At 61.5% G+C, this 27,309-nt stretch overlaps 1 protein-coding gene across 4 annotated transcripts; it reads left to right on the forward strand.

The window, feature by feature from the left end:
- The first annotated feature begins 1,882 nt into the window (after positions 1-1,882).
- RHBDF2 (rhomboid 5 homolog 2) lies at positions 1,883-26,946 on the forward strand. 4 transcript variants are annotated; one of them, XM_058702604.1, is made up of 20 exons: positions 1,897-2,010; positions 6,731-6,788; positions 14,563-14,759; positions 17,893-18,058; positions 18,773-18,900; positions 19,453-19,648; positions 19,751-19,954; positions 20,763-20,891; positions 21,249-21,367; positions 21,509-21,703; positions 22,918-23,029; positions 23,235-23,309; positions 23,486-23,647; positions 23,913-24,022; positions 24,178-24,241; positions 24,331-24,425; positions 24,709-24,784; positions 24,942-25,042; positions 25,199-25,352; positions 26,055-26,946. In XM_058702604.1, exons 4-20 carry the CDS (start codon positions 17,915-17,917, stop codon positions 26,472-26,474), a joined length of 2,484 nt encoding a protein of 827 aa, XP_058558587.1. In that variant the 5' UTR covers positions 1,897-2,010; positions 6,731-6,788; positions 14,563-14,759; positions 17,893-17,914; the 3' UTR covers positions 26,475-26,946. The 4 variants fall into 4 exon arrangements, with proteins under 4 accessions (XP_058558586.1, XP_058558587.1, XP_058558589.1 ...); XM_058702603.1 differs by lacking the exon at positions 6,731-6,788 and having other exon boundaries at positions 1,883-2,010; XM_058702606.1 differs by lacking the exons at positions 1,897-2,010; positions 6,731-6,788 and adding an exon at positions 10,414-10,566.
- The last annotated feature ends 363 nt before the right edge of the window (positions 26,947-27,309 follow it).

The following is a 27,309-nucleotide window of genomic DNA, read 5'->3' on the forward strand; positions in this document are numbered from 1 at the left end:
CTGAGACCAACAGGACTGCTCTAGTCTGGTCCCCACAGGTCCGGGCCCCTCCCCCTCCCCCAAGTAGAGTCTCCCTTCAAACTGTGCTCGCCCTGGCAGGCCAGGCCTCCCCAAGGTGGAAGGGCGAGATAAGAGCCACCAGGGCTGAGAAAGGGGCACCAGGACCTTGGAGTTTTTCCTCGCTCCCCTCGCCACAGTTTTGTCTAGGCCGAAGTGTGGAGGCTAGGTCCATCAAGTCCTCCTTATGCCGAGGAGGAAGAAGGGTCCATCTGGGTAGCCAGACCCAGGCCAAAGGGCCGAGAGGGCAGAAGGACGGAGTGGCCCAGTGCCGGGGGGGGGGGGGGGGGGTTGTGGGCACACCACACCCAGAACCCACCCAGCCCACACCCAGTCTGCAGATGGAATTGGCTGAGTCCTGTCAATGCCTTCAGGAGGGGGTAGGTTCATGACTTTTGGCCCTGGCCACAGGGCGATGCAGGTGGGACCCCCTCCACCCCCCCAACTATGGGTGCCTGGGGGAAAGGGAGAGAGCAATGCCAGGTCCCGCACCCCAGGGGAGCGGCAGAGCTGTGGAGAAGCCGGGCCCAGGGAGATCAGGAATCAAAGGCCAGCTTCTCTGGGCTGAGAGGGAGGAGAAATTGACTCAAAATTGATGAGACATGGGGTCCCATTGTGATAATAGTAACAATAATAGCTAATACTAACAATAGCAGCTGCAATGCCAGGTGCCTTCAAAGGGGCTTCTAAGAGGCAGGGCCTATTATCACCCCCATTTACAGGGTAGGAAGCAGAGGCTCCCGGAGGTTGTAGGTTATCCAAGGCCACACAGAGAGAGAGGAAGAGGCAGGGCCGGGATCTGAACTTAGGATCTCTGGCTCTCAGCCTCCACCGCCTGTAATAACCACCTAGTTAACACTGCTATGCCAGCTTCACAGCATCCCCACTGCCAACCACGTGAGAAGGCCAGGCAGGCTTTACTACTTTGCAAATTAAGAACAGGCTCAGAGGGGCTAGGGCCTGGGTTGAGGCCACCCTGTCCCCGAGGCTGGCCTCACCGAATCTCCAGATCCTGAACGCTTTCCTCTTCTGCTGCAGGCACCCGTGTGAACCAAGGTTTTGCCCCATCAGGAAGGTCGTGTGTCGTCGGGCCAGGGCCAGAGACAACGTAAGTTTTCACTGGGTCGGCCCTAAAGAAGATTCCCGGGACTCCTCCAGAGACACCCTCCCCCCTCTTCCCCCCCCCCCCCACCCCGCAGGCACCGAGCGCGTGCTTCGCTCAGCGGCAAACACTCCTACCCGCGGCTTCGTGTGGGGGTCGGACGGGGGCGGAGGAAGTGGAGCAAGACTCGGCCTAGGAGGGCGCGTCCGCCCCGGGAGGATGCAGAGGAGGGCAGAGATCAGAGGCTTGCTGGAGGCGGGAGCTGCAGTAGGACGAGGAGCAATCGAGATGCTCCAAATGCGTCTTAGGGAAAGTGAGCGGCTAAAGGTTCGAGGGACAGGTCCACTTGGCCTTAGAATGAGAGCGCTGGCAGAAGCGGGATGGGGGGGGGGGGGTGGTGGTCACTGGAGTAACTATTCCTTGGGGGGGAGGGGTGACGTGATGGCAGCTCAGACCTAGATCATGCGCTTTGTCCCGGGAGGAGAGGACGACGCCTGGAAGAGACCGGCTCCCGTAGAAAACAGGGCTCTCCCCAGGCGGGGAGGCCCGCCCCCAAACCAGGGATCCGAGCGCAGGGCTAGGGGCGTGAGCCCCCCCCCCCCCGCCCCCCGGCGCCCCGGGGCGGGCTGCCTAGTCCCGCGCCGCCCGGAGCCCCGCCCCCAGGCCGCCAGGCCCCGCCCCAGGTCGCCGGGGCCGCCCGGTCCCGCCCCGGACCGCCAGGCCACGCCCCCTCCGCCCGCGCGCAGGTAGGGAAGAGGCGGAGCGCCGGGGCCCCGCCCCCAGGAGCCACCGCCCAGCCGCTGGCCGGCGCCGCTCGGAGCTGCGTCCCGGGGACGTGGGGCCGCAGGGAGGTGAGCGCGGGGTGAAGGGCGGAGCTCGGCACGCGGCGGCCGGGCCGCAGGCTTCAGAGGGGTCCGCGGGGTCCGGCGCGAGCCCGGCCTGGGGCTACTATGCGGGGCCCGCGAGGGCGCCCGACCTGCGGAGCGCTCGGGCCCCACGTGGGCCGCGCCCGAGGCTAGAGGCCGGGGCTGGGCTCGGACGGGGCTGCTGGACCCGGGCTGCCGGTCCCTGGGGTTCGGCCGGGGCGAGACGCCTAAGAGGTCCCTTGGCCACGGGTCACCAGATGTAGGGGGCACGACGATTGAGCAGAAGTGTAAAGCCCCCGGGAGGAAGAGAGGGGACTGTCTGGGTACGGGACCGCGCAGTCTCGCCTTGGTTTCAGAAGCTCCTGGAACTCAGACCCTTCCCTCCCCTTTCTCTTCCTGGACGAGCAGCGGGCCGCCGCCTGGCCGCTTTCAGCCTCGCCAGGGTGGAAACAGGTGCGGGAGAGTGGACTCACAGCAAGTTTAGGTCGGAGCTCAGAAATTGGACCCAGCAGTCCCCTCTGTTGCTGCAAGGGCCTTGGGTTAGGTGCGGGTTAGAAAGGATTATGTCTGCTAGACATACTCTCCCATCCCAGGGCAGAGGGGGAGCTGAGGTCTCAGCCCCTGCCTAACTGGGTGAAAGGCTAAAGGGGGCGGGGGGGGGGGGGAGACTTGCCAGATGACCCCACACGTGAACTGGCTTCTGGTTCCCAAATAATTTAGGACCCCGCGTTCGTGACATTTGCTGGTAAAAGGATGAGCCCAGCCTCTGTGTTCCTGCCACTTCGTAGGGAGGGCAGAGGGGCAAGCAGGGGACTGATTTTTGGTGCCAGGAGATACTTGATCATGTCTGGAGACATTTTGGTTGTCACAACTCAGGAGAAGGAGGGGAGTGTTCCCACTGGCATCTGGTGGGTACAGGCCAGGGATGCTGCTAAAAACGTCTTACGGTGCACAGGGCAGCTTCCCACCACAGAGAATTAACCAGCTCAAAATGTCACTGCTGCGCTGAGGTTGAAAGACCCCGGAGCCGCACCTGGCCTGTCAAGTTACTTCTGGACTGCCCCTGCTTGCCTCAGTTTCCCCAGGGGTCAGGAGAAGAACAGAGTAAACTTAAGTTGTGAGGGCAGTTATTCCCCCCAGCATTAGGACTTCCTTTGGTGCCATCAGCCTGCCTCTTCCCTGCTCAAAGGGGGGGCCCTACAGGAAGCAGGTCTGGGTGCTGTGGGGAAGGAGCTGAGTCCCAGGGGCTGGGCACAGGGCCCTCTCAAGGCTCAGTCCTGGAGTGCTTCACCCCTAAGGCAGCCTCCCATGCAGGGTGAGCCAGGACAGCCCTCCAGCTCAAATATCCGCCTGGTTGGGGGGGAGGGAATGGGGACAACTCTGTTCTCATAGATTTTCCCAAAGCTGGATTGCTGAGACAGGCATGGACGCCTAATGCCATGTGACCTGCTGGAATTTTCCCTTCTGACCTGACACCTAACTCTTCTGGTTATTTACACCAGGAAAATAACATCCAAGGACTGACAGGCTTCTAGTTCCTTGTGGCTCTCCAATCTGCTTCCCTCCGGCAATAAAAAGGTCCTCTGTGGCTTGTGGGAACCCTGGGTTAGACAAGAGGCCCCAGGGTGGGCCCCCCCTGCTGGCAGAGCGAGGCAGCCCCTGCTCCTGATGTTAGCCAAGGGGGCAGGCCAGGGGGACCCCAGTAGGGACGAGTCCTTTGAATGGAGCTCAGAAATGTTGGCTCAGTTCTCGGGGGCTGGGGCGGGGGGGGGGCGGGGGGCTGTCCTCGAAGGATGGGATGGAATGAAGACACGGTCCCTGCCCAGGAGCCCGGGCCACTCCACTGCCCTCCCTTCCCATTTCCTGACAGTGTCCATTGTCCACGTTCTGTTCACTTCTGGACCCTGGCCTCCTGGACCCACCCAGAACTCTGGCAGGGCAAGAGGGCAGGTGGCAGTTTCTGGGGGGGGGTTTTTTTGGTGGGTTTTGTTTTTCGTTGTTGTCGGCTGTTTTGCTTTTAAACTTCAAAAGGGCTGGAATGGCACTGCCATCGTTTTGTTGATCGAAAACCCCGAAACAGGGGCCTCTGTCTTTAGTGTCTCTCGTGGCACAAAGCAGCATTCAAGACTTGTGCAAAGCTGCTCAGGAATTAAGCAGTAGAGCCTGATATTGAACCTGGGCTGCGGTTCCCAGGCCCAGCCCCAAAACCTTGTGCCACCTGCTGGTAAACGGCCAGCTGACTCCTATCTGCTTCGCTCATTTGTGAGCTGTAGGTCTCCGTGGTATCCCACACACGCACAGACCCACACTGCCCAGGAGGGCACTTCTGTTCTTCTCAGAGGACGAATTAATCGCGGCACAAATACCTTGTAGAGGCCGCCGGGGTCTGAGCCAGGCTCTTCGTCGGTGGTGGTGTTTTTACCGGTGGCTGGAGCCCTTCAGAGGGTTCCCGTCAACCTACGACAGACTGTGCCCGATGAGACGGCAGATAAGAGCAGGAAGACGCCGAGGGGGTGTGTCTGTGCATGCCCGTACCTGCTCCTGTCCGGGTGACTTCAGCGAGCCACCTGCCACTTCTTTTTGGTTCAGGACGAGTGGTAGCAGCATCGGGGTGGCCCCAGCCTCCCGCCTGCCTCGCGGTGCGGCATCTGGGGAGATGTGCTCTCTGGGCTGCCTCCCCCCGCCCCCCCGCCCATCTCTGTACATCCCCTCCGGCCTGTACCACCCACTTTGGAGCAGTGTTACGCTGGCCACCCTCGGGGATTTCCGGAGTGAGCTCACCCGTTTGCTCCCGGGTTCCCATCCAGCTGAGCCAGGCTGGGGGGAGGACTGGCGGGGACGTCAGTGGCCACTGGGAGTGCAGGCCAGACTCACCCGTGGTGGCTGGGCTGGGAAGGCGACCGGGCGAAGCCAGCTCCGAGGATACAGGCCAGGGCACGTGGCCCCACCTGTCCCGTCACTGGGGGGAAAGCAAGGGCTTTTCCCACACAGCCCATAAAGTTAGTGTTGCTTCCCTAATGGGAGTTGGAGGTGTGTAAATAAGAATTCATCACCTCGTCTGCAGGGAAGTAGGAGCACTGCGTCCACATTCCGTCACTGTGTGCGCTTACCCGGGGAACCCAGACACAAGTCATTTGTCTGCCGTTCAGACGCTGCCAGAAGGCATGTTGTGGGGGCGGGGTGCTAGGAAAATGGTCGGAGCTAAGTGGGCAATGCCAATCAGGGATGCCGGCCAGGAGGGTGGGAGGGCGGTAGGAGGGGGATTCCCAGCGTGGGGAGCCAAGAAGCAAGGCCCAGAAGCTGGCGGGCACAGTGTCCTACGAGATAGTGGTCGGTAGGATGAGGGTCACTTAGAGCCCGTGCCTCAGTTTCTTCAGCTATACAGTGGGGTAACAGAGCCTCGGGACGAGTTGCCGGGAGGATTCCAGTGGTGTCACACGTGAAGTCTTGGGGGGCCGGGAGCCTGAGGTAGGAGCTGCCACGATAGTGGCATCACGCCTGCTGTTAGGAGTGTGTCTGTGGCCCTTGGCACAGGCCCGTGGGGACGACAGGGGCCTTGCCTCGTGGGCTCTGGGGAGGACTCGATAAGAACATGCTGGGGAACAGTGCTAGAATTACTCTGTAGGGGGGCTGATCCGGGGTGGGGAACCTCAGCTCCGAGAGGCGGAGGGAAGAGGGAACGGGAGGGTGGGTTTCCAAGTGGGAGTGGAGTCTCAGACCAGGAACTGTTGGCTTCTCCCAACCGGGGCTTTTCCCTGCTCCCCCCCCCCCCAACTTTTGTGATGGGGGGGCAAGGGGGTCATGGCGGTGGTGACCCTCAGCTCTGCTCCCTCCGGCCGGGCTCTTGGGGCCAGGAACGGGGTAAGCCATTCAGAGCCTTGGTTGCCTCCTCTCCCTCCCACGTGCGGCCCCACAGCCTGTGCCAAGAGCATCCTCGGGGGGGTCCCGCCCCTGCCGGACGGCAGGAAGCATCTTTGTCCTCTCCGGATGGCCCTCCCCAGGTCAGGCCTCCAGGGTGGCCCCCAGAAGGCCTGAGACAGGAGGTGGGGGACCCGCTGTGGGATGGGGCCAGAGCAGGACTTGGCACTAAAATCTGGCCTGAGCCCTTGATCTCACTGGTGATGATGAGATAAGGGCAGTGTGAGAGAATGTTTGAGAAAACCCTGTGATAAGCTGAGAAGCACTACCTAAGTGCCAGGTGATGTCATTTCTGCCTAGGGGCTGCTGGGAGGGACTCCTGAGTCTCAGAGGCCCACACCTACACTTGCCCGCAGCCCACGGACCACTCGGTCACCACCCCAGGCCCATTTTGTGGCCGCTTTGCCTCACCAGTGCCAAGGTGGCAAGAGGCATCACTACCCCCTAACTCTGGGGCCTTGGACAGGTGACTTGACTTCTCTGAGCCTCAGTTTCCCCACCTGTCAAATAGAGATCTGTCACCACTGGGGCTCTTGGCTCAGATGTAGGGACCCAAGTGCGCCGTGGTCAACCAGGAATAAAAGAAGCTACCGATCACTGGCCAGCGATAGCGGCCTAGGCTCTGTGCATTCATAATCTCATGTCCTCTCTGTTGGATGGGGGAGGCATCCCCCCATTTCACAGCAGAGGAAACCGAGGCTCAGTTTCCTCTGGCAAATTGCTCAGAGTCTCCCAGCAAGTAGGTGGCCAGGCCAGGGTTTGAGTCCTGTCTCTGTCCTCCCCGCAGCCCTCCTCATTCCTCAACAGGAGAATCCATGCTGCCCCAAAGGGACGCAGGGACTTCGGTGAGTAAGGTTTACAAATCCCCACATTCCCCTGTCTGAATGGCCTGGATGAGCCCAGGTCCAAGGGCCCCGAAGGTCTAGCAGCCACTGGGGCTGGGACCAGCCCCTTGGAGGGAAGCAGCAAGCTCCAGGGCAGGGTTCTGGAAAGTCAGGTTTATTAGCTCCTTAATGAGTGTTTACAAGCTGAAAACTGTTTGCCTGGCATGCTCCCTCCCAGCCGTGGGGGCCGGCCTGGGCCTCCAGAAGTGAGGGGGACCCAGGACAGCCCAGGGCCTGACTTCCGGCTGAGTGGTCGTGGGCAAGGTGCTTACCTCTCCATAAACTATGGTAAGCCTTTGTCCCTCTGCTGAATGTCCACCCAAGTGAGCCCTGGCTAATGGTGACAAAGCCACCTAGATTTCAGACTCCCGGGAGGCTATGCATAAACAGACTAGGGTCAGAGATGTGAAGTGGCTTGCCTGCAGCACACAGCATTTAGGGCTGGGCACCAGTCTCCCCCAGTTGGACAGTGTGTTTTTCTTTTGAGAGAGAGCATACGAGAGAGAAAGGGGGGAAGGGGCAGAGGGAGAGACAGAGTCCCAGGTAGGCTCTGAGCTGGGGCTTGAACCTATGAATCGTGACATCACGACCTACGCCAAGGTCAAGAGTCACTTAACCGACGGAGCCTCCCAGGTGCCCCAGTTGGACCGTCTGGAGCCAGGCCACAAAGAGGTGGGTGGAAAGTAGGCGGACCCCACCCTTGCAAACTCAAGACAGAGCCCTGCTCTGGGTACTGAGTGTGGTCCTGTCTGGAAACAGTCTGGTCACCCCTCGGTGTCAGGGAGCTTCCAGCAGGGGTGAAGTAGGCCCGCCCCGCTCCCCAACCGATGTTGGACCCCATCCTTCCCCCAACCACTGAGCATGGGCTGGGCCTCAGCCAGTGAAAACCCAACTGCCAGGGGCACCCGGCTGGGTTGGTTCAAGGGTTGGCTCTTGATCTCGAGGTTGTGAGTTCCAGCACACGTTGGATGCAGAGATTATGAAATTATAATAATTATAAACTTGAAAACACAACAAAAACCAATTCCCAGCACGGCAGGATCCTAAGAGAGACAGATCCTCTTGCCTGTTTGGAGCAAAGCCCAAGTCCGCACCAAGCTCGGGTCAACATGGCGTCCAGCGGTGTTGGCTGGATAAAGAATTATTGGCTGCCTATTTTTCTGATTCAGCACACTGTATATATCCTGCCACTCCTTTCTGGCCTGCCAAGCTTCTGTGGATAGGTCTGCTGCAAACCTGATCTGTCTTCCCTTGCATGTTAGGGAATTTTTTTTCCCTTGCTGCTTTCATGATTCTCTCCTTGCCTGAGTATTTTGTGAATTTGACTATGGTATGCCTTGTTGATGGTAGGTTTTTATTGAATCTAATGGGGGTCCTCTGTGCCTCCTGGATTTTGATGTCTGGACGCCATGTTGACCCGACACCACCTCCTTTTCTAGGAGCCTCTTCTGCCCCGGTATCTGGCCCAGAAAGAGTCAGGGCCTCTGGACCCCCGATGCCACTTCCTTTTTTTTTTTTTTTTTAAGTTTATTTATTTTGGTGGCACCTGAGTGGCTCAGTCTGTTAAGCGTCCAACTTTGGCTCAGGTTCTCACAGTTTGTGGGTTCGATCCCCACGTCGGGCTCTGTGCTGACAACTCAGAGCCTGGAGCCTGGTTTGAATTCTGTGTCTCCCTCTCTCTCAAAAATGAACATTACAAAAAAATTTTTTTTTAGATAGACAAAGTTTATGTTTGAGAGAGAGAGAGAGAGAGAGAGCAAGCGGGACAGGGGCAGAGAGAGAGGGGCAGAGGACCTGACGTGGGCTCCACGTGTGCCGACCTCAGCTTCAATACAGTGAGCCCGATGCGGGGCTCAAACTGCACGACCTGAGCTCAACCGACACTCAGCCAACTGAGCCACCCAGCTGCCTAGCCCCCCTGCCTCCTCCCTTCTTCACTGTGATGCTCAGGGAGTAACAGAACTGGGACAGAACGTGTCACCTTCCCAGAGGAGGCTGGGCCGTTGGGCAGAGCACCCCAGGACGGGCCCCTGTGCTCCCTTTCTTCTATGGTCCCCAAGCTGCACTTGGCCCCTAGGCTCTGGGAGCTGCTGCTTTCCTGGGGTGTGGAAGGGCACGTGCATCCCTGCTCAGCTGCTGTCCCCTCGTGTGCTTCTACGAGCAGCTTCTGGAGTCCAGAAAGTCCCAGAGGGCACCTGGGAGGGCAGGGCCCAGCACTGTGTCCAGCTGGGGACACGTGGCGGCATTGAGTGCCGCCTGCCTGCCCCTGCATGTTGCCAGCGGCTGCTGCATCCAGCTCAGCCAGTTTCCTGGGCCCAGGGCCCCCACAGAGGACGGGGCCTTCACATCTCCGCCCGCCCTGCTGGCGTGCGGTCCTGAGAAAGCTGATGCGTACTACAAAGGGGCGTCGGGGTCTGCGGCCCTCTAAGAACTTGGCCTCCCCACCCCGGACTCCCACAGGCTCATAGCCTCAGCCTGGAGCCCGGGGCCCGCTTCCTGGGTCTGTGGTCGGCCCTGCTACCTAAGCCACTCTAACTGGGTCAAGGGGAATCCAGAACCTGGGGTCTGGTGGGGACAGTGGGGACAAGCCAGCAGGTCCTCGAGCCCCTGACTGTGCCCCCTCCTCTCCATTCTTTGCCTTCTGAACTGAGTGTGAGCAAAGCCCTTAAAGGTGTCGGGGTGAAGACATGGGGGCTCTCTGGGCCGGGGTCCTCTGTGGGTGCGGCCTCTCCCTGTGCAGGGCAGGGTGAGGCTGGGCTGAGCACAGGTGCCAGTGTAGTAGGGAAGTGGGTGCTGGCCGGAAGGGACGGAGAGGCCCGCGGACACTTCCTGCTGGCTTCTCTAACTCTGACCGGGGAGTGACTTGGAGTTCAAAGCCTCCAAGGGGGACGTGGTGGTCCCTTCCCTTCCCGTCCCCCCGCGTCCTTTGCCTTCCTAAGTCCTGATCCCCGGCCCTCAGAGTCGCCTCTGCACTTTCCCGGCCTTTGCTCCCGGCCCCACTCAGCAGGGCAGGGAGGTGCGCGGGTGAGTCACTGGCCATCAGGAAGCCCGTAGGGAGACGGGTTAGACATACGACCGCCTTTACATAAGCGCCTGGGCCTCGAGCTAGAGCAACTTCCCGAGGTCAGCAGAAGCCAGGGTTTGCCTGGGGGTTGCACAGTGGGTGAGGGCCAGCTTCCTCTTCGCAGCTTTCTAAAAACGACCTGGTTCCCAGAAGGGCTGTGGCGGAGGGACAGGCCGGTTTCAGTTTCTATGACAGGGAAACAGGGGAGAGAGGCCACTTCCTTGCCCCAGGCCGTCATCCTGTCATCCTGTCATCCTGTGATTCATCAGGGGACAGACAGGTTCCCCGCAGCCCCGAGCCGCCTCCCTTCCCTCTGGACCTCCCGTGGCCCACTCACCCACGGCCAAGTGGCGGTGTCTTTATTTCCTCGGTTCAGGGGACCTGCGCCGCCCCCCCCCCCCCCCCCCCGCCGGAGGAGGTCCCCTGAACTTCCTGATCCGATCTGGTGGCTCCTAGTGGTCTCCCTCTGTCCTCTACTGGAGGGCATGCTCGCCCCTTGCCCGAGCCCCTCCCTCCCTCCCTCCCTCCCCTTGGTCCCCAGTTCTGGCCACACGCAGGCTACACGCCGATGTCAACTGCTGCGGCTCACTCCCTGTCCTGGGTCGTGAAGTCCTCAGAGGCTGGGGATTCCGGAGACCCCGTCAAGACCAGGGGAGCATTCAGACACCTGCTAGGGTGCATCGGTGACAGGCAGGTGGGGAGGGGATTGGGGGCCCCTCCAGCGCCCCCTCTGGACGTGCGCTGGTAGATCGGGGGCAGGGGACCTCTCCGGCCGAGGCCCGGCTGCGACTGTCGGGATAGGGCTTGGCTGGTAGTGTCCAGCCCCACCCTTTGTGAGGAAACCGGGTTTTCTGTGGGCATCACTGAGTGGTTTCTGAGTCTCCGTTTCTGTCATGTGCCCCTGGCTGCCGGCGGCTGGGTCACACCACGGGTCGTGGGCGTGGTGCAGGGGTGACAGTGTCAGCCCCTGGGTCCCTCTGGGTCATTTGAACTGTGCGCTTCACTTTTTCTTTGGATCTGCCCCACCCCACCCCACGACGGACGGGCTCCACCCTCAGTCCCCTCTCCCTACCCAGGCCCCTTCGAAGTCTTCCAACTACCCTGGGCAGGGGCTGAAGGTCCTTCTGGGGGAGGGCCCCAGCGAGGCCAGGATCCAGCTTGGGCAGGTGGCATTGGCCTCGCTGGGTGGGACAGGCTCTCAGACTCTCCACGCTCCCCCCCACCCCGACCCGGAGGCTGGCTGCTGCACCAACCCAGGGGGTCTTGGAGCAGCGGATGTGACTGTGGGCCAGGAGGAAGCCCGGTCCCAGGATGTCACAATTTCCTCTGCAGTGAGCGAGCATTTCTGGGGCGTGGGAGACATGTGTGGGGCGGGGTGCTCCCAAAACTCCAGCACTTTCTGTCTGGGCTCCTCCATGACCCCACCACACTACCGGCCCTACCCTCTGCCCCCTGCCGCTCTCGGAAGGAACTGGGATTCTGGTGCTTCTGCACAAGTGTGGGGTCAGTCTCAGGAGCAGGCTCACCCCTCCATGGTGGAGAGGGGCTGTGGGAAAGTGGTGTTTTGTACTAAATGTGTGGGCCTCGTGGGCATCGATGCTGGGCCATCACCTCGTCCAACTCCCTGGCTTAGCAGTGAAGGAAAGGGGGGAGGGTGAAGTTTCTTTACAGGCCAGGACGTGGCCTTGGCCACGAAGATGGTGAAAACGGTCTTGGGTACCATGCTGCGCCCCAGGAAGGCATGCGCGCAGCCCTGCGTCTGTTCTCCAGGGCCAGGCCGCTTCTCCCCGTGACCCCCAGAAGTGCCCTGGGGCCGGTCCAGTCTCCCCAGTCCTACCGCCTAAGGTTGTGTCTGCCCTCATTTCTGTCAAGACAGTGGCACAGATGGTCTGCAACACAGCGGGTCCTAGGCTGGGGAGTCTGGGCTGTGCTGGGGAGGGGGGAACGGGGGACCCAGTGGGGGCTCATCCTGGGACAGCATCTGGTCACAGAGCCACAGCAGGGCAGTGGGCACTTCGTGGAGCTTTCCAGAGTGGGCTGGGTGCAGGATGGGGGGAGGTAGTTTTGGTCCAGGGTCCATGTGGACTGACAGTCTGCAGCCATGCATGCATTCCCCTCCCCCCCCACCTGCCTCCCATCCCATCAGCCCTTAGCAGGGGCCTGATTATTCCAGACCTGCCTCTGCCCAGGGCCCAGGCCTACGCAGAGGCAGATCTCTGCAGAATGCCAGGAGAGGCAAGTGAGAAAGTGGTTGGTTCTGTCTGGTGACAGGGCAGACTTCCTGGAGGAGGTGACATTTCACCTGGCGTCGCCCAGGCAGACAAGGTGGAGCCTAGTGCGGCCAGGGGAGGTGCAGGGCCTCAGACAAGAAAGTGAGGGTTTGGGAATCTGCAGGGACACTGGTGTATCAGGTGGGGGTCGGGGCAGGTTCTGAAGGGCCCTGGGTATCTACTCCAGGCAAGTGTGACCAGCCCTGAGTTCCAGAAGGATCCTACCTTCTTGATGAGCTCACCCAAGCTTGGACTCGGCAGCCCTATTCTCCCAGCCTTCCTCCACCGCCTGCCTCCCTCCCTCCTTGGTGCCAGTTTCCCAGGACAGTGCCTGCCTGGTGCCCTCTCACTGCACCCTGGTCCCAAAGGAGACTAAATTGGAGAACTTTCCGTGCAGGGGCCCCAGGTGAGGCTGTTGTCTGGGAGCTGTTCCCAGAGCAGACGCGAAGTGGGATCTGAGGAGCCGGCTGGCCCAACGCTAAGGCCCATCTGCCCGTGATCTCTGGGCGGCCTCATCGTCCATGGCCAGTCTGCCCTGAGGTGTGGGGTCAGGTCTCCCAGCACTTTGCAGTAGAAAGAAGGATGCTTGAGTCTGTTGGTCAAACCCAAAGCAGAAACATCCCGGGCCCCCAGCTCTTCCTCAGGACCCCCTCTGGCGCCCACTACCCCCCCCCCCCCCCGCAAAGTTCCTCCTGTGGTTGGAAGCCTTTGTTGCCCCGTGAAGTCAGAGGGAGGGCGCAGACCTGCCCCCAGCCTCTGGTGGGCCCCACGGTAGCCCCTTGGGCCCCTCTTGGTAACCCCGGGCCTCTGAGGAACAGAGTCTAAGTGCTTTTGAGTATAATTTCCCTCTGGGCTGGACTCCACTGTCACCCTGATAGGGGGCCGTCCAGCCCCCAGTGTGCTCTAGCTTTGGGCTGGGTGGGGGGGTGGCTCCTGTTTCTTAAAGAGACCCAGCTGTTCCCTTCCTGGCTGTGTGAGCTTGGGCAAGTTACTTAACCCCTCTGAGCCTCCTCCCTTCCCAGCCACAAAAGGGGAGCGATGGCAGATGTCTGTTTTGAAAGGTGTCTTGAGGACAAAATGGGGTAATGCATGTGAAGGGCCAAGCCAGGCCTGGTTGCACAGGAATACTTGACCTGTCCCGCCTCTGGTAGCTGTCAGGGTTCTGCTCCCCGAGGGTCTGCTGCCAAGTGTGCCCTGTGCAGGAGCTCCTAGAGCGAAATATCACAGAGTTCTTTACCTTCAGATGCTTGATCTTATGTTGTGTGGATGTGACCTGGATAAATCATTTAAAGAATGAACACAACTTGTGGGGCATCTGGGTGGCTCAGTCGGTTGAGCGTCTGACTCTTGATTTCAGCTCAGGTCGTGATCTCACGGTTCATGGGATCAAGTCCCACGTTGGGCTCTCTGCTGAGTGTGGCACCTGCTTGGTCTGTCTCCCTCTTTTTCTTTCTCTCTCTCAATAAACATTTTAAAAAACGTTCTAAAAAAAAAAACACACGAATATGACTTCTGAATCATTTGAACACTGTCTGAAATACCTGCCTTACTCTAATCGAGAGGAAATGTTGAAGGGAGCCTGGGTGGTTCAGTCAGTTGAGCGTCCGACTTCGGCTCGGGTCGTGATCTCGCGGTTTGTGGGTTCGAGCCCCGTGTCGGGCTCCGTGCTGACAGCTCAGGGCCTGGAGCCAGCTCCTGATTCTGCGTCGCCCTCTCTGTCTCTGTCCCTCCCCCGCTCACGCTCTGTCTCTCTCTCAAAAATAAATAAACGTTAAAAAAAATTTTTTTTAAGTTTTTTTAATGTTTATTCACTTTTGAGAGAGAGACAGAGCGTGAGCGGGGGAGCGGCATAGAGAAAGGCGGGGGACACAATCCGAAACAGGCTCCAGGCTCGGAGCTGTCAGCACGGAGCCCGACGCGGGGCTCGAACCCACAAACCGTGAGATCACGACCTGCGCCGAAGTCGGACGCTCAACTGACTGAGCCACCCAGGCGCTCCCCCCAAAAACAATTTTTTTTGAAGAAAGGAAATGTTGATCAGAAGACAGCCAGCCAGCACTTTAAGTTAAACGTGTGTAGTGAAGTTATGTTGAAACAGGAAAAATAAAGTAGAGGCCACCCTGATTTGGGGTTCCTAGCCCAGAGAGGGGGTGGGGGCTTGCAGGTGGCTTTTTAGGCAAACCCTCTGAGGCTGGACCCCCCCTGGCTGCCCGGCCGTCTGAGCACCCAGCTCACCGCCAAGAGGGGTTCTTACTCCAGGTGGCAAGAACATAGCCTTTAACCCCTCACCCACGAGGCCGGTGGGATTACCCCGTTTTACAGATGCAGAGACTGAGGTCAGGAAGATTAAAAGGTCCTTTGGTCCCAACGCGCCTGCTTGAGTCTGCCCTTCCTTCCTTAGAGACTGCACGCGCCTAAGGAGCTGCCCTGCTCGGCCTGGAACCAGCTGCCTTTGCGTCTATGCACCTGCCCACACAGCTGAAACTTGACCCCAGAGCATCTGCAGAGAGTGAGGGAAGGACTAGAACATACTAGATCATGCTCTAAAGACCCCTGCGACAAGACCCAGGAAGCTGTGAGCTCAGCCCAGATCCGAAGGTAGGAACCCGGTTAGCAGGGGGTGGGGGGAGGGGCAGCAAGTGTTTGCTTATTTGTTTGCTTTTCGACACGTACGAACTGATGCTGTCTGCGGCCCGGGACTCCTCTGGAGGTGGAGGCGCAGCAGTGAACAAGGCAGAGAGAGAGGGAGGCAACCCGGGTAGAGTGACGGAGAGACTTGAAGGGAGGGGAGGGCCAGGGGGCTGCTTCAGGCAGTCAAGGGGGGCTCCTCGGAGGAGGCAGCGCTCCGGCTGGAACCAGAGTGAGAGGAAGGAGCTACCTGTCCCACCCTGTGATGATCTGACGTGGGGATGGAGGGACCAGCGCAGGCAGAGGCCTGACGTTTGGGGAGCACCTGCCTGAGACTTTTTTAACAGCTTCATTGAGCTGTAATTCACATTTAATTCAGCACAGAGCCATGAGAGCCATGAGATCACGACCTCAGCGGAAATCAAGTCGACCACTTAACCAACTGCGCCACCCAGGCGTCCCTTGTGTCTGGCTTCTTTCGGTTAGCATAAACATCCTTAAAGTTCATCCCTGCTGGACCATGTCAGCGCTGCCCTCCTGTTTGTGACTAATCATTCCATTGTGTGTATGTGGGACCTTCTGTTGGTCCGTTTGTCTGTTGATGGGCATCGGGGTCGTTTTCACCTTTGGGCCCTGCTGATCATGCTGCCGTGAACATTTCCGCCCACGTTTCTGTGTGCGCATACAGCCTGGACGTGTGTCGTGCATTCTGTCATCTGATGCCCAGGGCGCCTCTCTTGGTTGGGGGGGAGGTCTTTCCCCCATTATAAGGTGAGGGCTTGGGTGACCTGTGGTCAAGTGCGGGCCTCTGTGCAGGTCAAGCCCAGAACCACCCACCTGCAGCGTGCTTTTGACCGTGACCCCTCGGCGCCCCTAGCCGAGCTTAGCAGGTGTGAGACAGTCGGGGGCCTAGAGTGGCCGGGTCAGGGGCAAGGAGGAGACACAGCCACTCAGGGCTCAAAGGCCCCAGTGAGAAGCTTGGAGTCCGTTTTAAGGGAGAATGGGAAATCGTGGGACACTGTTGAGCAGAGAGTGATGTGGTGTGATTGGTGCTTTTAAAAGGTGACTTTTGTTGTTACGTAGAGGACGGTCATGAGGGTGGGGGCTCGAGGGGCGGCGGGTGGAGTGTTTGGGAGGCTGCCTGTGGTCCTTCGGGTGAGAGGTGGAGATGGAGGGGACGGACAGACTCGGGACAAACGTGGCTGCTGTCACCCTCTGTCACCCGTCGGCCCCACATGCCCTTACCCGGAGGGCTCCCGCGTGACTCCCCGCGTCCGTGCACAGCCGGGGTCAGCCCCGCTGTATCAGCAGGTGGATGTGGCGCCCCTGGCCTTACAGGAGGGGAGGAGAAGCCAAAGCCGCTCCAGCAGCTTCGGGAAGTGGGGAGAGAAAGCAGCCGCAGATTTTAGCCAGGAAAAGGGCAGAGTGAGGGATGAAAGGGAGAGAAGAGAACAGGCAGAGGGCCTTGATTCTGGCGGAGTCAAAGGGGAAGTGGGGGCTGGTGACCGAAGTGAGAGTAGAAAAGCCCCAGATGGGGGCGGAGTCAGTAAATTGCCACCTCCTTCTGGCAAGGCCATTTCCCAAGATCCATTGATATTCAAGATGAACTTACTCTTCAACCCAGCAACTCCACTTCTGGAAGTTTGTCTTGGGTTAGTGCTGGGACAAGGACCCGGTCTGGGTCTAGGCAGGGGTGTCGGTGAGCACCAGGCACAAGTCCAAAATGCCGAAAACACCCTCAGCAGCCATCAGTCTGGAATTGGTTTAATCTTGGTATGTTCCACTCAATGAAATCTTGGTAGTCACTCAATGAAATCTAGGGGCGCTGGTGTGGCTCAGTGGGTTAAGTGTGACCGGCTCTTGATTTCGGCTCGGTCGTGATCTCACGGTTCGTGAGTTCAAGCCCCATGTCGGGCTCTGCGCTGATCCTGCTCGGGGATTCTCTATCTCCCTGTCTCTGTGCCCCACCCCACCCCCCACTGTCTTTCAAATAGATAAACATTTTTTAAGAAAAGAAAAATAAGGGACACCTGGGTGGCTCAGTCGGTTAGGCGTCCAACTTCAGCTCAGGTCACGATCTCGAGGTCCGTGAGTTCGAGCCCCGTGTCGGGCTCTGGGCTGACGGCTCAGAGCCTGGAGCCTGCTTCAGATTCTGTGTCTCCCTCTCTGCCTGCCCCTCCCCCACTCACACTGTCTCTGTGTCTCAAGAATAAATACACGTTAAAAACAAGAAAAATAGGGTAGCTCTGTGTGCATTGATGGGACAAGACGCACACACTATGGAAGAAAAGTTGTGGCAGGAGCGTGTGTAGAACCCAAGTATGTGTGTCCTTTTCCAGCTGCAAAGGGGCTGTTTGGTGGCAGATGGGGTGACAGGCAGGCCATGAGCTCACTGTCTGCTTTATAGGTCTTCTGGGTCTGAGCACATGTCACTTTTATGGTTAGGATATAGCGTTTTTCCTCCATGAAAAGAGAGAAGTACCAGACAGGTGGCAATTTCAGTTACCTTTGAAAAAGGAACCAGGCAGCCCAGGGGACAGGAACCAGCACGGTGGCTTTCTCTCTATCTGCAATCAGGCTGCGCAGCCACTTCCTTGCTAGAAACCCAGAAAGCACCTGCTCCCCGCACAGCTGTGGACCTCTTCTTTGTGGCCAGCGCACTGGGTGGCCCCGGAGCCTTCTCCTGATCCTCCCCCAGGCCCTGCCCCGAGATCAAAGGCAGGGCTCTGGGTCCCAAGAAGATGCCCTCTGGCCCCTGGCCTACTTTGACCAGGCTGACAAGGCGGCCAAGGTCACCTGGCAGCTCAGTCCTTTGCCCTCAGGCTCCTTTCTGGGTGTGGTCCTGCAGTGGGAGGAGGTGGAAAGGTGGGGATTTCTCAGGCCCCTGCCGGCCTGGAATGCAAACGAAGGACGAAGGGCGGAAATAGACCTTCTTGCAATAATACCCCACCCAGGTCAGATTCGGTCTCTTGTGGCGAGGTTTAGACCCCAGAGTTAGTTAGGCCTGACCTGGGCCACCTGCCCTGGCACCAAGGTCCCCCGGTCCCCTCCTGTCTTGCCACCTCTCGACACACTCGTGCCCCCCTCCCTGTTTCTATTCCAGCCGCGCTGCCCCCCTGCCCGCCATGGCCTCCGCTGACAAGAATGGCGAGAGCGTCTCCTCCGTGTCCAGCAGCCGCCTGCAGAGCCGGAAGCCGCCCAATCTGTCCATCACCATCCCTCCACCCGAGACCGCGGCCCCTGGCGAGCAGGCCAGCATGCTGCCCCAGGTAAAGGGACAGGTGAGGGGGCAGCCTGGAGGCTCGCCGCCCTGCCCCAGACAACAGCCGTGCCCACACAGCACTGTTCGGGTGGAGGAGGCCCCTTCTGCCTGAGCCCCAGCTGCCTGTGTAGCCCCTGACTTAGGCCTGTGCCCCCTCCTGCCTTTCCAGATGTCACAGTGAGCGGGCCCCGAGCGCAGGTGCCCGGTCTCCCGGTGATCGCTGTGGGTCTCCCTGTGGGATGTGTGGTCCTGAGAAAGCCTCCCGGTTCCACCCAGGACTGGCTGTTTCCCTCGCCCAGGGGCGAGGGCTGTCACGCTTGGGGGAAGGGGCCCCCGCGCTGGGCATCAGCAGCCTGACCCCGCGGCGCCTGGCTCCCATGGAGAATGGAAATGAGCAACGTTTCCAACAGGCTGGACCAGCGCTCCATAAAGGGCTCATTGAGAGCAGGCTTGAAACAGTGTCCTGGGGCATAAAGGGGTGCTGTGTTGGTGCCACCCACTCACCCCGGGGGGCTCTTCCTCCTACAGGGAACCAGGAGCTAGGAAATCACGCTGGGGGTCACTGAAGAGTTAAAAGATGGTGACTTTACATTTGGAAGGAAAGCAGCTCAGGGCGTGTAAATTGGGGGTGAGGCTTGTTCTCCATGCTCTCACGTAGAGAGCCAAAAAAGAGCCGGCCCGGGCTCTGGGCTCCACCAAGTCCCAGCCTGTCCTCCCACAGAGGCCCAGGAACCCAGCCTACGTGAAGAGTGTCAGCCTCCAGGAGCCACGGGGACGATGGCAGGAGGGCAGCTCAGAGAAGCGCCCAGGCTTCCGCCGCCAGGCCTCCCTGTCCCAGAGCATTCGAAAGTGAGCACCCTTCCCGCCCGCCCCCCCCTCCCCCCGTCCCCGGCAGCCCTACGGACCTTCTCCGGGCCTGGCCCCTGGGTCCCCTTCCTAGAAGGAGCGGGAAGGCCTTAATGAGCGGCCCTCCCTGCAGGGCTGGAACGTGAGAATCCGTTAACACCGTGTTCCGGGGGGGGAAACTGAGGCCCAAGGGCAATGTGTGCCTTGTAGAAAGTCACAGGGTGGAGCCTGTGGGGGTGGGTCAAGGAGTGGGGTAGGGGGGAGGCACCGGCCCACAGAGTGGCTCCCGGAGGCCTGCCCACCCCTTTTAGCTGGTCATTGGGTACCAACCCAGGGGCAAAAGCGGGGAGCCGATCTGTCCCCCTCCACTGCACACACACGTGCCTTGTCGCCTGTCGTCCCCTGCCCACACATGCTGTCACCTCCCACGTCCCCTCCCCTGCACCCAAGCGCATGGCACCCTGCCACCCTGCGTCCCCCCTGCACGTGCCCTGGCCCGCGTTGGTCTTCGTCCCCGCGGTGTGCCCACCCCCGTGGCACTCTCGGCTCCCGCAGGGGCACGGCCCAGTGGTTCGGGGTCAGCGGCGACTGGGAGGTGAAGCGGCAGCATTGGCAACGCAGGAGCCTGCACCACTGCAGCGTCCGCTACGGCCGCCTCAAGGCCTCGTGCCAGCGGGACCTGGAGCTCCCCAGCCAGGAGGTGCCATCCTTCCAGGGCACCGAGTCTCCAAAACCCTGCAAGATGCCCAAGGTGGGTTTGGGGGGGGGGGAGGGAGGGGCGGTGGCAGTGGCAGGGGACACCCCAGGGGCCCGACCTGCTCCCTCCCTCCCTCCCTCCCTCCCTCTCTTCCAGATCGTGGATCCACTGGCCCGAGGACGGGCGTTCCGCCACCCGGACGAGGTGGACAGGCCCCACGCCCCACACCCGCCCCTGACCCCTGGGGTCCTGTCCCTCACATCCTTCACCAGCGTCCGCTCTGGCTACTCCCACCTGCCCCGCCGCAAGAGGATGTCTGTGGCCCACATGAGCTTTCAGGCTGCCGCCGCCCTCCTCAAGGTGAAGATACCTCTGCCCGGCCCCTGCCGCCCCTCCCTCCCTCTCTGTTTCCCCAAGAGCTCACCTGGGCGCATCCCTCTGTGCCAAGGGCAGCGGATGCATGAGGTTACCCGGCAGAGAGGCCCGGGGCCTGGCCCATGGCCTTCCAGCCCCAGCGCTCCAGGGTCTGGGAAGCCGGGTTCTGCACCGACACGGGCTGGGCAAGTCAGAGGTGAAATGTGCAGTCAGTTCACCCGAGTTTACTCGGCCCCTATGATGTGCTGGGCACGGGGGCTGCAGAGTGACAGGAGCCAGTGTCCCTGCCCTGGGAGAGCCCCCAGTCCCGAGGGGGCAGTTGTCACTAGTCAGTGTGATAAGTGCCAGGGTCGGTGCGGGAGAGGGGCTCGTGTCAGGGAAGCCACTTGAGCTGAGCCCAGAAAAATAAGGAGAAGTTCCCCAAAAGAGGAATAGCTTTCTCAGCAGAGGGAAGGGCCCACGCAGAGGCCCGGAGGTAGGAGGGGGCATGGCACGTGGGGGTCAGAGGGGGGGGTGGCAGGGGCACGGTGTGCCGTGCCGCGGAGCTGGGGCTGGGGGAGATGGCCCGAGTTTTGGGGAGTCAGGGTGCGGAACGAGTGTTGGCGAGCTAGCTGCCCAAGCCAGAGGGCAGGACGTCAGCAGGGAGAGGAAAACGGCCAACTGCGGAGAGAGCGCTACGTTCAGGGCTATGGAAGATGGTGCCCTGTCTCCGGCCACGCTCTGCCCAGGGAGGATGGGCTTGACAGTCCCTTTGGAGGGGGGGCCTGATGCCCGTGCCTCTGCCCTGTCACAGGGGCGCTCCGTGCTGGATGCCACGGGACAGCGGTGCCGGGTGATCAAACGCAGCTTTGCCTACCCCAGCTTCCTGGAGGAGGACGTGGTCGATGGGGCAGACACATTTGACTCCTCATTTTTTAGTAAGGCAAGCATGGGGCGTGGGCCTCGGGAATAGGGTACGGGGTGGCCTGGGAGTTAGGACTGGTGACCTGGCCTTGATCATGCGCTGCCAGGAGCCCCTGACAGATCCAAGGGCCCCCTGGTTGGAGGGATATGCTGCCTTGCGGAGCTCCTGGGCCCCTGTCTCTCCGTCAGGGACCTGGCGGGGCAGGTGCCAACGGGGAAATCATTGTGAGGGCTCCCAGGCACATGCCCTGCACCTCCCTCCCCAAGAGCCTGTCCCGCTTTGTTCTGTCCTTGGATTGAGCTGTTGGGAGCAGTATTTGGGACAGGGACTCCTCACACTGTCTTTCTCTGTGTCCCCCGCTCCACCCCACCCCAGGAAGAAATGAGCTCCATGCCCGACGATGTGTTTGAGTCTCCCCCGCTCTCTGCCAGCTACTTCCGGGGGATCCCACGCTCGGCCTCCCCGGTCTCCCCCGATGGCGTGCAGGTCCCTCTGTGAGTTCTGGGCAGCCTTCCTCCAAGCGGAGGGAAGTGGTGCAGTGGGGAAGGGCTCCCCCAGCCCAGAGCAGGTCCCTCCCGGGCCCCCTTCTGGGATGTGCGGGAAGGGGCAGCAGGCTGAGAGCCCTCCCCCACCAGGAAGGACTCGGGCCGAGCCCCGGCGCCCGGGGCCAGGCGCAGCAGGCGCATCGCCTCCAAGGTGAAGCACTTTGCCTTTGACCGCAAGAGGCGGCACTACGGCCTGGGCGTGGTGGGCAACTGGCTGAACCGCAGCTACCGCCGCAGCATCAGCAGCACCGTGCAGCGCCAGCTGGAGAGCTTCGACAGCCACCGGTGAGCCGCGAGGTGGCCGGCTCCGGGCGTTGTGGGCGGCGTCCCCGCTCTCAGGTGCAGGCAGAGGGCAGGAGGGCCGAGGGCCACCCCGGGAGGCCTGGGAGCTTCCGGCTTCCCCAGGACCCTCGCCTGCAGCAGCCCCCTTACTCACCGAGCCGGCATTTGGCGAGCACCCCCTGCGGGCGAGGAAAGCAGGGACGAGTCCCTGGGGGTTGCCCTGCCAGCTTGTGCGTCACCGGGGAGGGGTCCCCGGGCGCTTTGCTGCCTCCTCCCCCTCCCTGCTTCCTCGGCCTGGATCCTCAGCCTGGCTCCCGAAAGCAGTGAGTCGACAAGCGTTCGTTGAGTGCTATCCCCCACTGGCCCCAGAACAGCTCCGACAGGAGAGACCGGGAGGGCCCGGTGGGCCAGAGGGACGGTCAGAACCTTGGACTATGAGTGAGGGGAGCGTGGGGCAGGATGTGCACAGAGACCTTGGGGGAAATTAGAGGATTGGAGGAGGGCAGTCCTCCCAGTGTGCGATGGGCAGTGACCTGACAGACATTAAACCCCGATTATAAATAAGTAATAACAAGGATAGCAAGCGTCCCAAGGAGGACGGAGAATGAGAGTGAACTGGTGAGGAGGGGTGCAGCCGGCGTGAGCAGGAGTTAGACGGGTAAGGAGAGATGTGAAGAGCATTTCTGACAAAAGAGGCACCGTGTGCAAAGGCCCTGGGGCCGCGAGGATTGTGGTTTGTTCCAGGGACTGTAAGAGAAGAATGTGGGTGGGCACAGTAAGGCCTTGCAGCCAGCAGGAGGGGGCGATGTTGGACTTAATTCCAAGGTGGCAGGAAGCCATCTAAGGGTTTTAGGCAGGGAGAGACATGTTGGAGTGCATTTTTTTTTAACGCGTATTTATTTTTGAGAGAGAGAGAGAGAGAGAGAGAGAGCGCGCGCGAGCAAGTGGGGGAGGGGCAGAGGGATACAGAGGACCCGTGCTGATAGCAGAGAGCCCGATGCGGGGCTCGAACTCACGAACCGTGAGATCGTGACCTGAGCTGAAGTCAGACGCTTAACCAACTGACCCACCCAGGCGCCCCCTGTAGGGGCTGTGATGTCACTGTGACGAAGGATGAGTTGGAGGGGAATAGAAGGGGAGCTGATGGGGGGTGGGCTCGACAGGCTGAGGGATGGGATGTGGGTTCGGCTCCGCTGACCCCAGGCTTGTGTCCCCAGGCCCTACTTCACCTACTGGCTGACCTTCGTCCACATCATCATCACGCTGCTGGTGATCTGCACGTATGGCATTGCACCCGTGGGCTTTGCCCAGCACGTCACCACCCAGCTGGTGAGCCAGGCTAAGTTAGGGGTCCCACCCGCCCGAGAGGCATCAAGCGTCGTCGGCCACCGAATCCCTCCCGTGGCCACAACCTGGCCCGTGCAGGAGGGTGCTCTGGGCTCACCACAGCTTCACCCCTCAGCCCTACCCTGGCATGGGGAACCCCCTGACCACCCTCCCTCTGCCCCTGCCCCTGCCCCTGCCCCTGCCCCAGGTGCTCAGGAACAAAGGTGTGTATGAGAGCGTGAAGTACATCCAGCAGGAGAACTTCTGGATCGGCCCCAGCTCGGTGAGGGTCCCAGCGGGTGGGACAGCACCACAGCAGGAAGGCCCTGGGCCCCGTCACCCCCAGCTGGGCAGGGGGTCGGCTTGCCCAGGGGACCCCCGCCTCGTCAGGGGGCCCTCAGGGGAGACTCAACAGAGTGGCCAGGTCGGGGCCCACGCTTACTCTCTGCCCTCCCCCAGATCGATTTGATCCACCTGGGAGCCAAGTTCTCACCCTGCATCCGGAAGGACCAGCAGATCGACCAGCTGGTGCTTCGGGAGCGAGACCTTGAGCGGGACTCGGGCTGCTGTGTCCAGAACGACCACTCGGGCTGCATCCAGACCCAGCGGAAAGACTGCTCGGTAGGGCCGGCCCTCCGCTTGCCCTAGCCTTGGGGAGGGCCCCTGGAGGACCATCCCCTCCCTCCTTCCCGGCCCCACACACCCCTGTACACGGGCCAGCACGGGGAGGGTGCCGACCTCCCCAGAGGAGCGGAAGCCAGGTCTTGGGAACGTCAGCCGCAGGTAGAGGTCTGGGAGATGGGAAGAGCCCCTGTCCTGGAGGCTCCCTTGCCCACTCTCACGGGGACATTCGCCTAGTCGTAACCAACCCTCCTCCGCCCTCCAGGAGACTTTGGCCACTTTTGTCAAGTGGCAGGATGACACAGGCCCCCCCATGGACAAGTCTGATCTGGGCCAGAGGCGGACATCGGGGGCAGTATGCCATCAGGACCCCAGGTACGGTCCCAGGGTGGCCCACCGCTGGGCCACCCATGAGAAGACGGCCTTGCGTATCCTGCCCCTGGCTCCTGCAGGGATGTTGGAGGGGAGTGTGGCAGGCTGGGGGGCGGGGCACAGCTCCTCATTTTGCCCCCTCTCACCCCTGCCTCCAGAACCTGTGAGGAGCCAGCCTCTAGCGGCGCCCACATCTGGCCCGACGACATCACCAAGTGGCCAGTGAGTGTCCGGGGTGGAGCATGGTCTAGCAAGGGCAGGGAGGGGGTGCCTGCCGCTGCCCGGGTCCAACCCGGTGTCCGTCCCGGCAGATCTGCACGGAGCAGGCCAAGAGTAACCGCACGGGCTTCCTGCACATGGACTGCCAGATCAAGGGCCGCCCGTGCTGCATCGGCACCAAGGGCAGGTGAGCCAGCCCGGGCACTCTGCCCCGGGCACCCCGCCCAGAGCTTCCTCTTATCCTCTGGCACCACCCACCACCCCGGGCCAGTGTCCTCCCTACCTGGTGGCTCTGGGGTCACCCGTGGCGTGAGTAGAATGAAAGGGAGCTTTCCCCGGAGCTGTGGTCCCCGCAGAGCGGCACCCCCTTCCTGCCAGCGATGCCTGCTGTGGCCAGGCCTTGAGCAGCAGGTGAATGGGCAGGAGTCCTCAGGGCCCTGACGCATCCCCTGGCCTCCTTGTCCCCCCAGCTGTGAGATCACCACCCGGGAATACTGTGAATTCATGCACGGCTATTTCCACGAAGAGGCAACACTCTGTTCCCAGGTGAGGCAGGGCCTGGCGGGGCCCTGAGCGTAAGGAGGTGAGCGCCGCAGGCTGCTGGAGCTGGTACCCTCCCGCAGCAGGTACCCGGCTCTGCCCCCCCCCCCCACGTCAGGGCCAGCTGGGTCGAGGGCACTGACCTCCACGCGCTTGCCCCCAGGTGCACTGCTTGGACAAGGTGTGTGGGCTGCTGCCCTTCCTCAACCCCGAGGTCCCAGATCAGTTCTACAGGCTCTGGCTGTCTCTGTTCCTCCACGCTGGGTAAAAGGCCCCTCGCTGCCCGCCCCTCCCCGCCAGGCCCCTGTGATGTCTGCCCGCCCCCGCCCCCCAGACCCCGCTGCCCCTGCAGTGCCTGGCTGGCAGCCGCAGGCAGAGGCGAGGAGGGACGGCTGATGCCTGGTGCGCCCCCCTCCCCAGCGTGGTGCACTGCTTCGTGTCTGTGGTCTTCCAAATGACCATCCTGCGGGACCTGGAGAAGCTGGCCGGCTGGCACCGCATCGCCATCATCTTTATCCTCAGCGGCATCACCGGCAACCTCGCCAGTGCCCTCTTCCTCCCCTACCGGGCGGAGGTAGGCACTCGGAGGGGCAGGGCAGGGGGCGGGGCCGGCTCTGCTGCCCCCCCCCCCCCACTGGCTCTGCCACAGGGACACACGGCGCCCTCCCACGCCAGGTTCAACAGCAGATGGACAGCTAAGCTGTGGGCTTATTGGCCGATCCCCTAATCCCCGGGTGCAGGGGAACAGCACTGCCCCCGGGTCATGCTCAGGCATCCCTTCCGACTTTCCCAGATCTTGTCCCTCTTTTTGTTCGCCTCTGCTTCGTTTCTCTTTGTGACCGCGACCCTGCCTGCCTACCTGCCTGTCACATAACTGTGGGTTGAGCTGTATGGAATCGCCAACGCCCAGCCACTCTAGACTCACAGAAACGGCGAGTTTTTTGATCGGTTCAGTCTAACGCTGTTGGCTCGCTCAGGGTCTGTCTGTCCCGCCGTTCGCTGCCTGGAGTGGGCTTGTCTGTCGCGTTGATTGCACTGACCGCCCACTGGGCCCGTAGTAGGTCCTCAGAGTTTGCAGAAAACGTGGGTGCCGCAAGCCCAGCTGTGGCCCAGCTGCTGCGGCTGCTCCCTGACCCCATCCCCGCCCCCACCCCAGGTTCAGGGTCCCCGCGCCTGGGAGGAGCCCACCCATAGGCTGACCCGGGTCCCCGGGGGCTCCAGGCTTCCCCCTGGGGCGCCTGGAAATGACCCTTCTCCCCTCCCCCTCCCGCCCCAGGTGGGCCCGGCCGGGTCGCAGTTCGGCCTCCTCGCCTGCCTCTTCGTGGAGCTCTTTCAGAGCTGGCAGCTGCTGGAGCGGCCCTGGAAGGCCTTCCTCAACCTGTCGGCCATCGTACTCTTCCTGTTCGTCTGCGGCCTCCTGCCCTGGATCGACAACATCGCCCACATCTTCGGCTTCCTCAGCGGCCTGCTGCTGGCCTTCGCCTTCCTGCCCTACATCACCTTCGGCACCAGCGACAAGTACCGCAAGAGGGCCCTCATCCTGGTCTCGCTGCTGGTCTTCGCCGGCCTCTTCGCCTCTCTGGTCATCTGGCTCTACGTCCACCCCGTGCACTGGCCCTGGATCGAGTACCTCACCTGCTTCCCCTTCACCAGCCGCTTCTGCGAGAAGTACGAGCTGGACCAGGTGCTGCACTGACCCCCTGCCCCACCGGGCGGGGCATCGCTGCTGCTCACGGGGCGCTGAGGGCCCGGGGCCCGGGGCCCAGGCCAGGCTGCAGAGCGCCCCCTCCCCCGCGCTCCGGAGACCCACTGCCAGGGGCCCGGGCCCTCCCTCCACCAGGCGAGACGGTCACAAAGGCGGGTTCCCCCGGGGCAGCGAGGCGCCCCCTTCCTCAGGCTGGGGACACTCCGCGCACGGGCTTCTCTGCAGCTCAGGGGCTCAGGGCCATGCCCGCCCGTCGCTCCCCTGCTGGCGGGACCACTGCCTAGGGGTGGGCTTCTTTCTTTCCCAAGGTCCTCAGGCTTCGCCCGTCACCCCCCTCAGCCTCTGCTGGTGCCCCCCGGCCACACACACACACACACACACACACACACCCCACATTGCTGTGAGCGTGCCCTTACTGGGACGTGGCCAGGGTTCCCACTCCTGCCTCAACATGCCAGCCCTCCTTCCCAGGCCCCTCGTTCATCGGTAGCCTGGTGAGCCTGCCCTTAACGCTCCTGGAGCAGACTTGGGGGAAGGGCTTTGCCACGGTCTGGGGCCGAAAAGAGCAACGAGGCACAGCTGGGCTGGGAAGCTGAGAGCTTGTTCCGAGCAGACAGAGGCTGTCCCCTCTGTGTCCCTCTGGGCCCTCCCTTGGAGTCAGTGTTCTGCCTCATGGGGCTGGCTTCGAGAAGGCCGGCCCTACTCCACTCTGCCTCACTCCTGTCCGAGTTGGGGCGGGGACTGGGCTACTCACTCCTGCCCGAGTTGGGGTGGGTTCCCCAGGGGTTGCCCAAGGCTCGGTCAGACCCATTTTTTACTGGTTTAT

The sequence above is a fragment of the Neofelis nebulosa genome, chromosome 16 (assembly GCF_028018385.1).
Source record: "Neofelis nebulosa isolate mNeoNeb1 chromosome 16, mNeoNeb1.pri, whole genome shotgun sequence".
Taxonomy (NCBI): domain Eukaryota; kingdom Metazoa; phylum Chordata; class Mammalia; order Carnivora; family Felidae; genus Neofelis; species Neofelis nebulosa.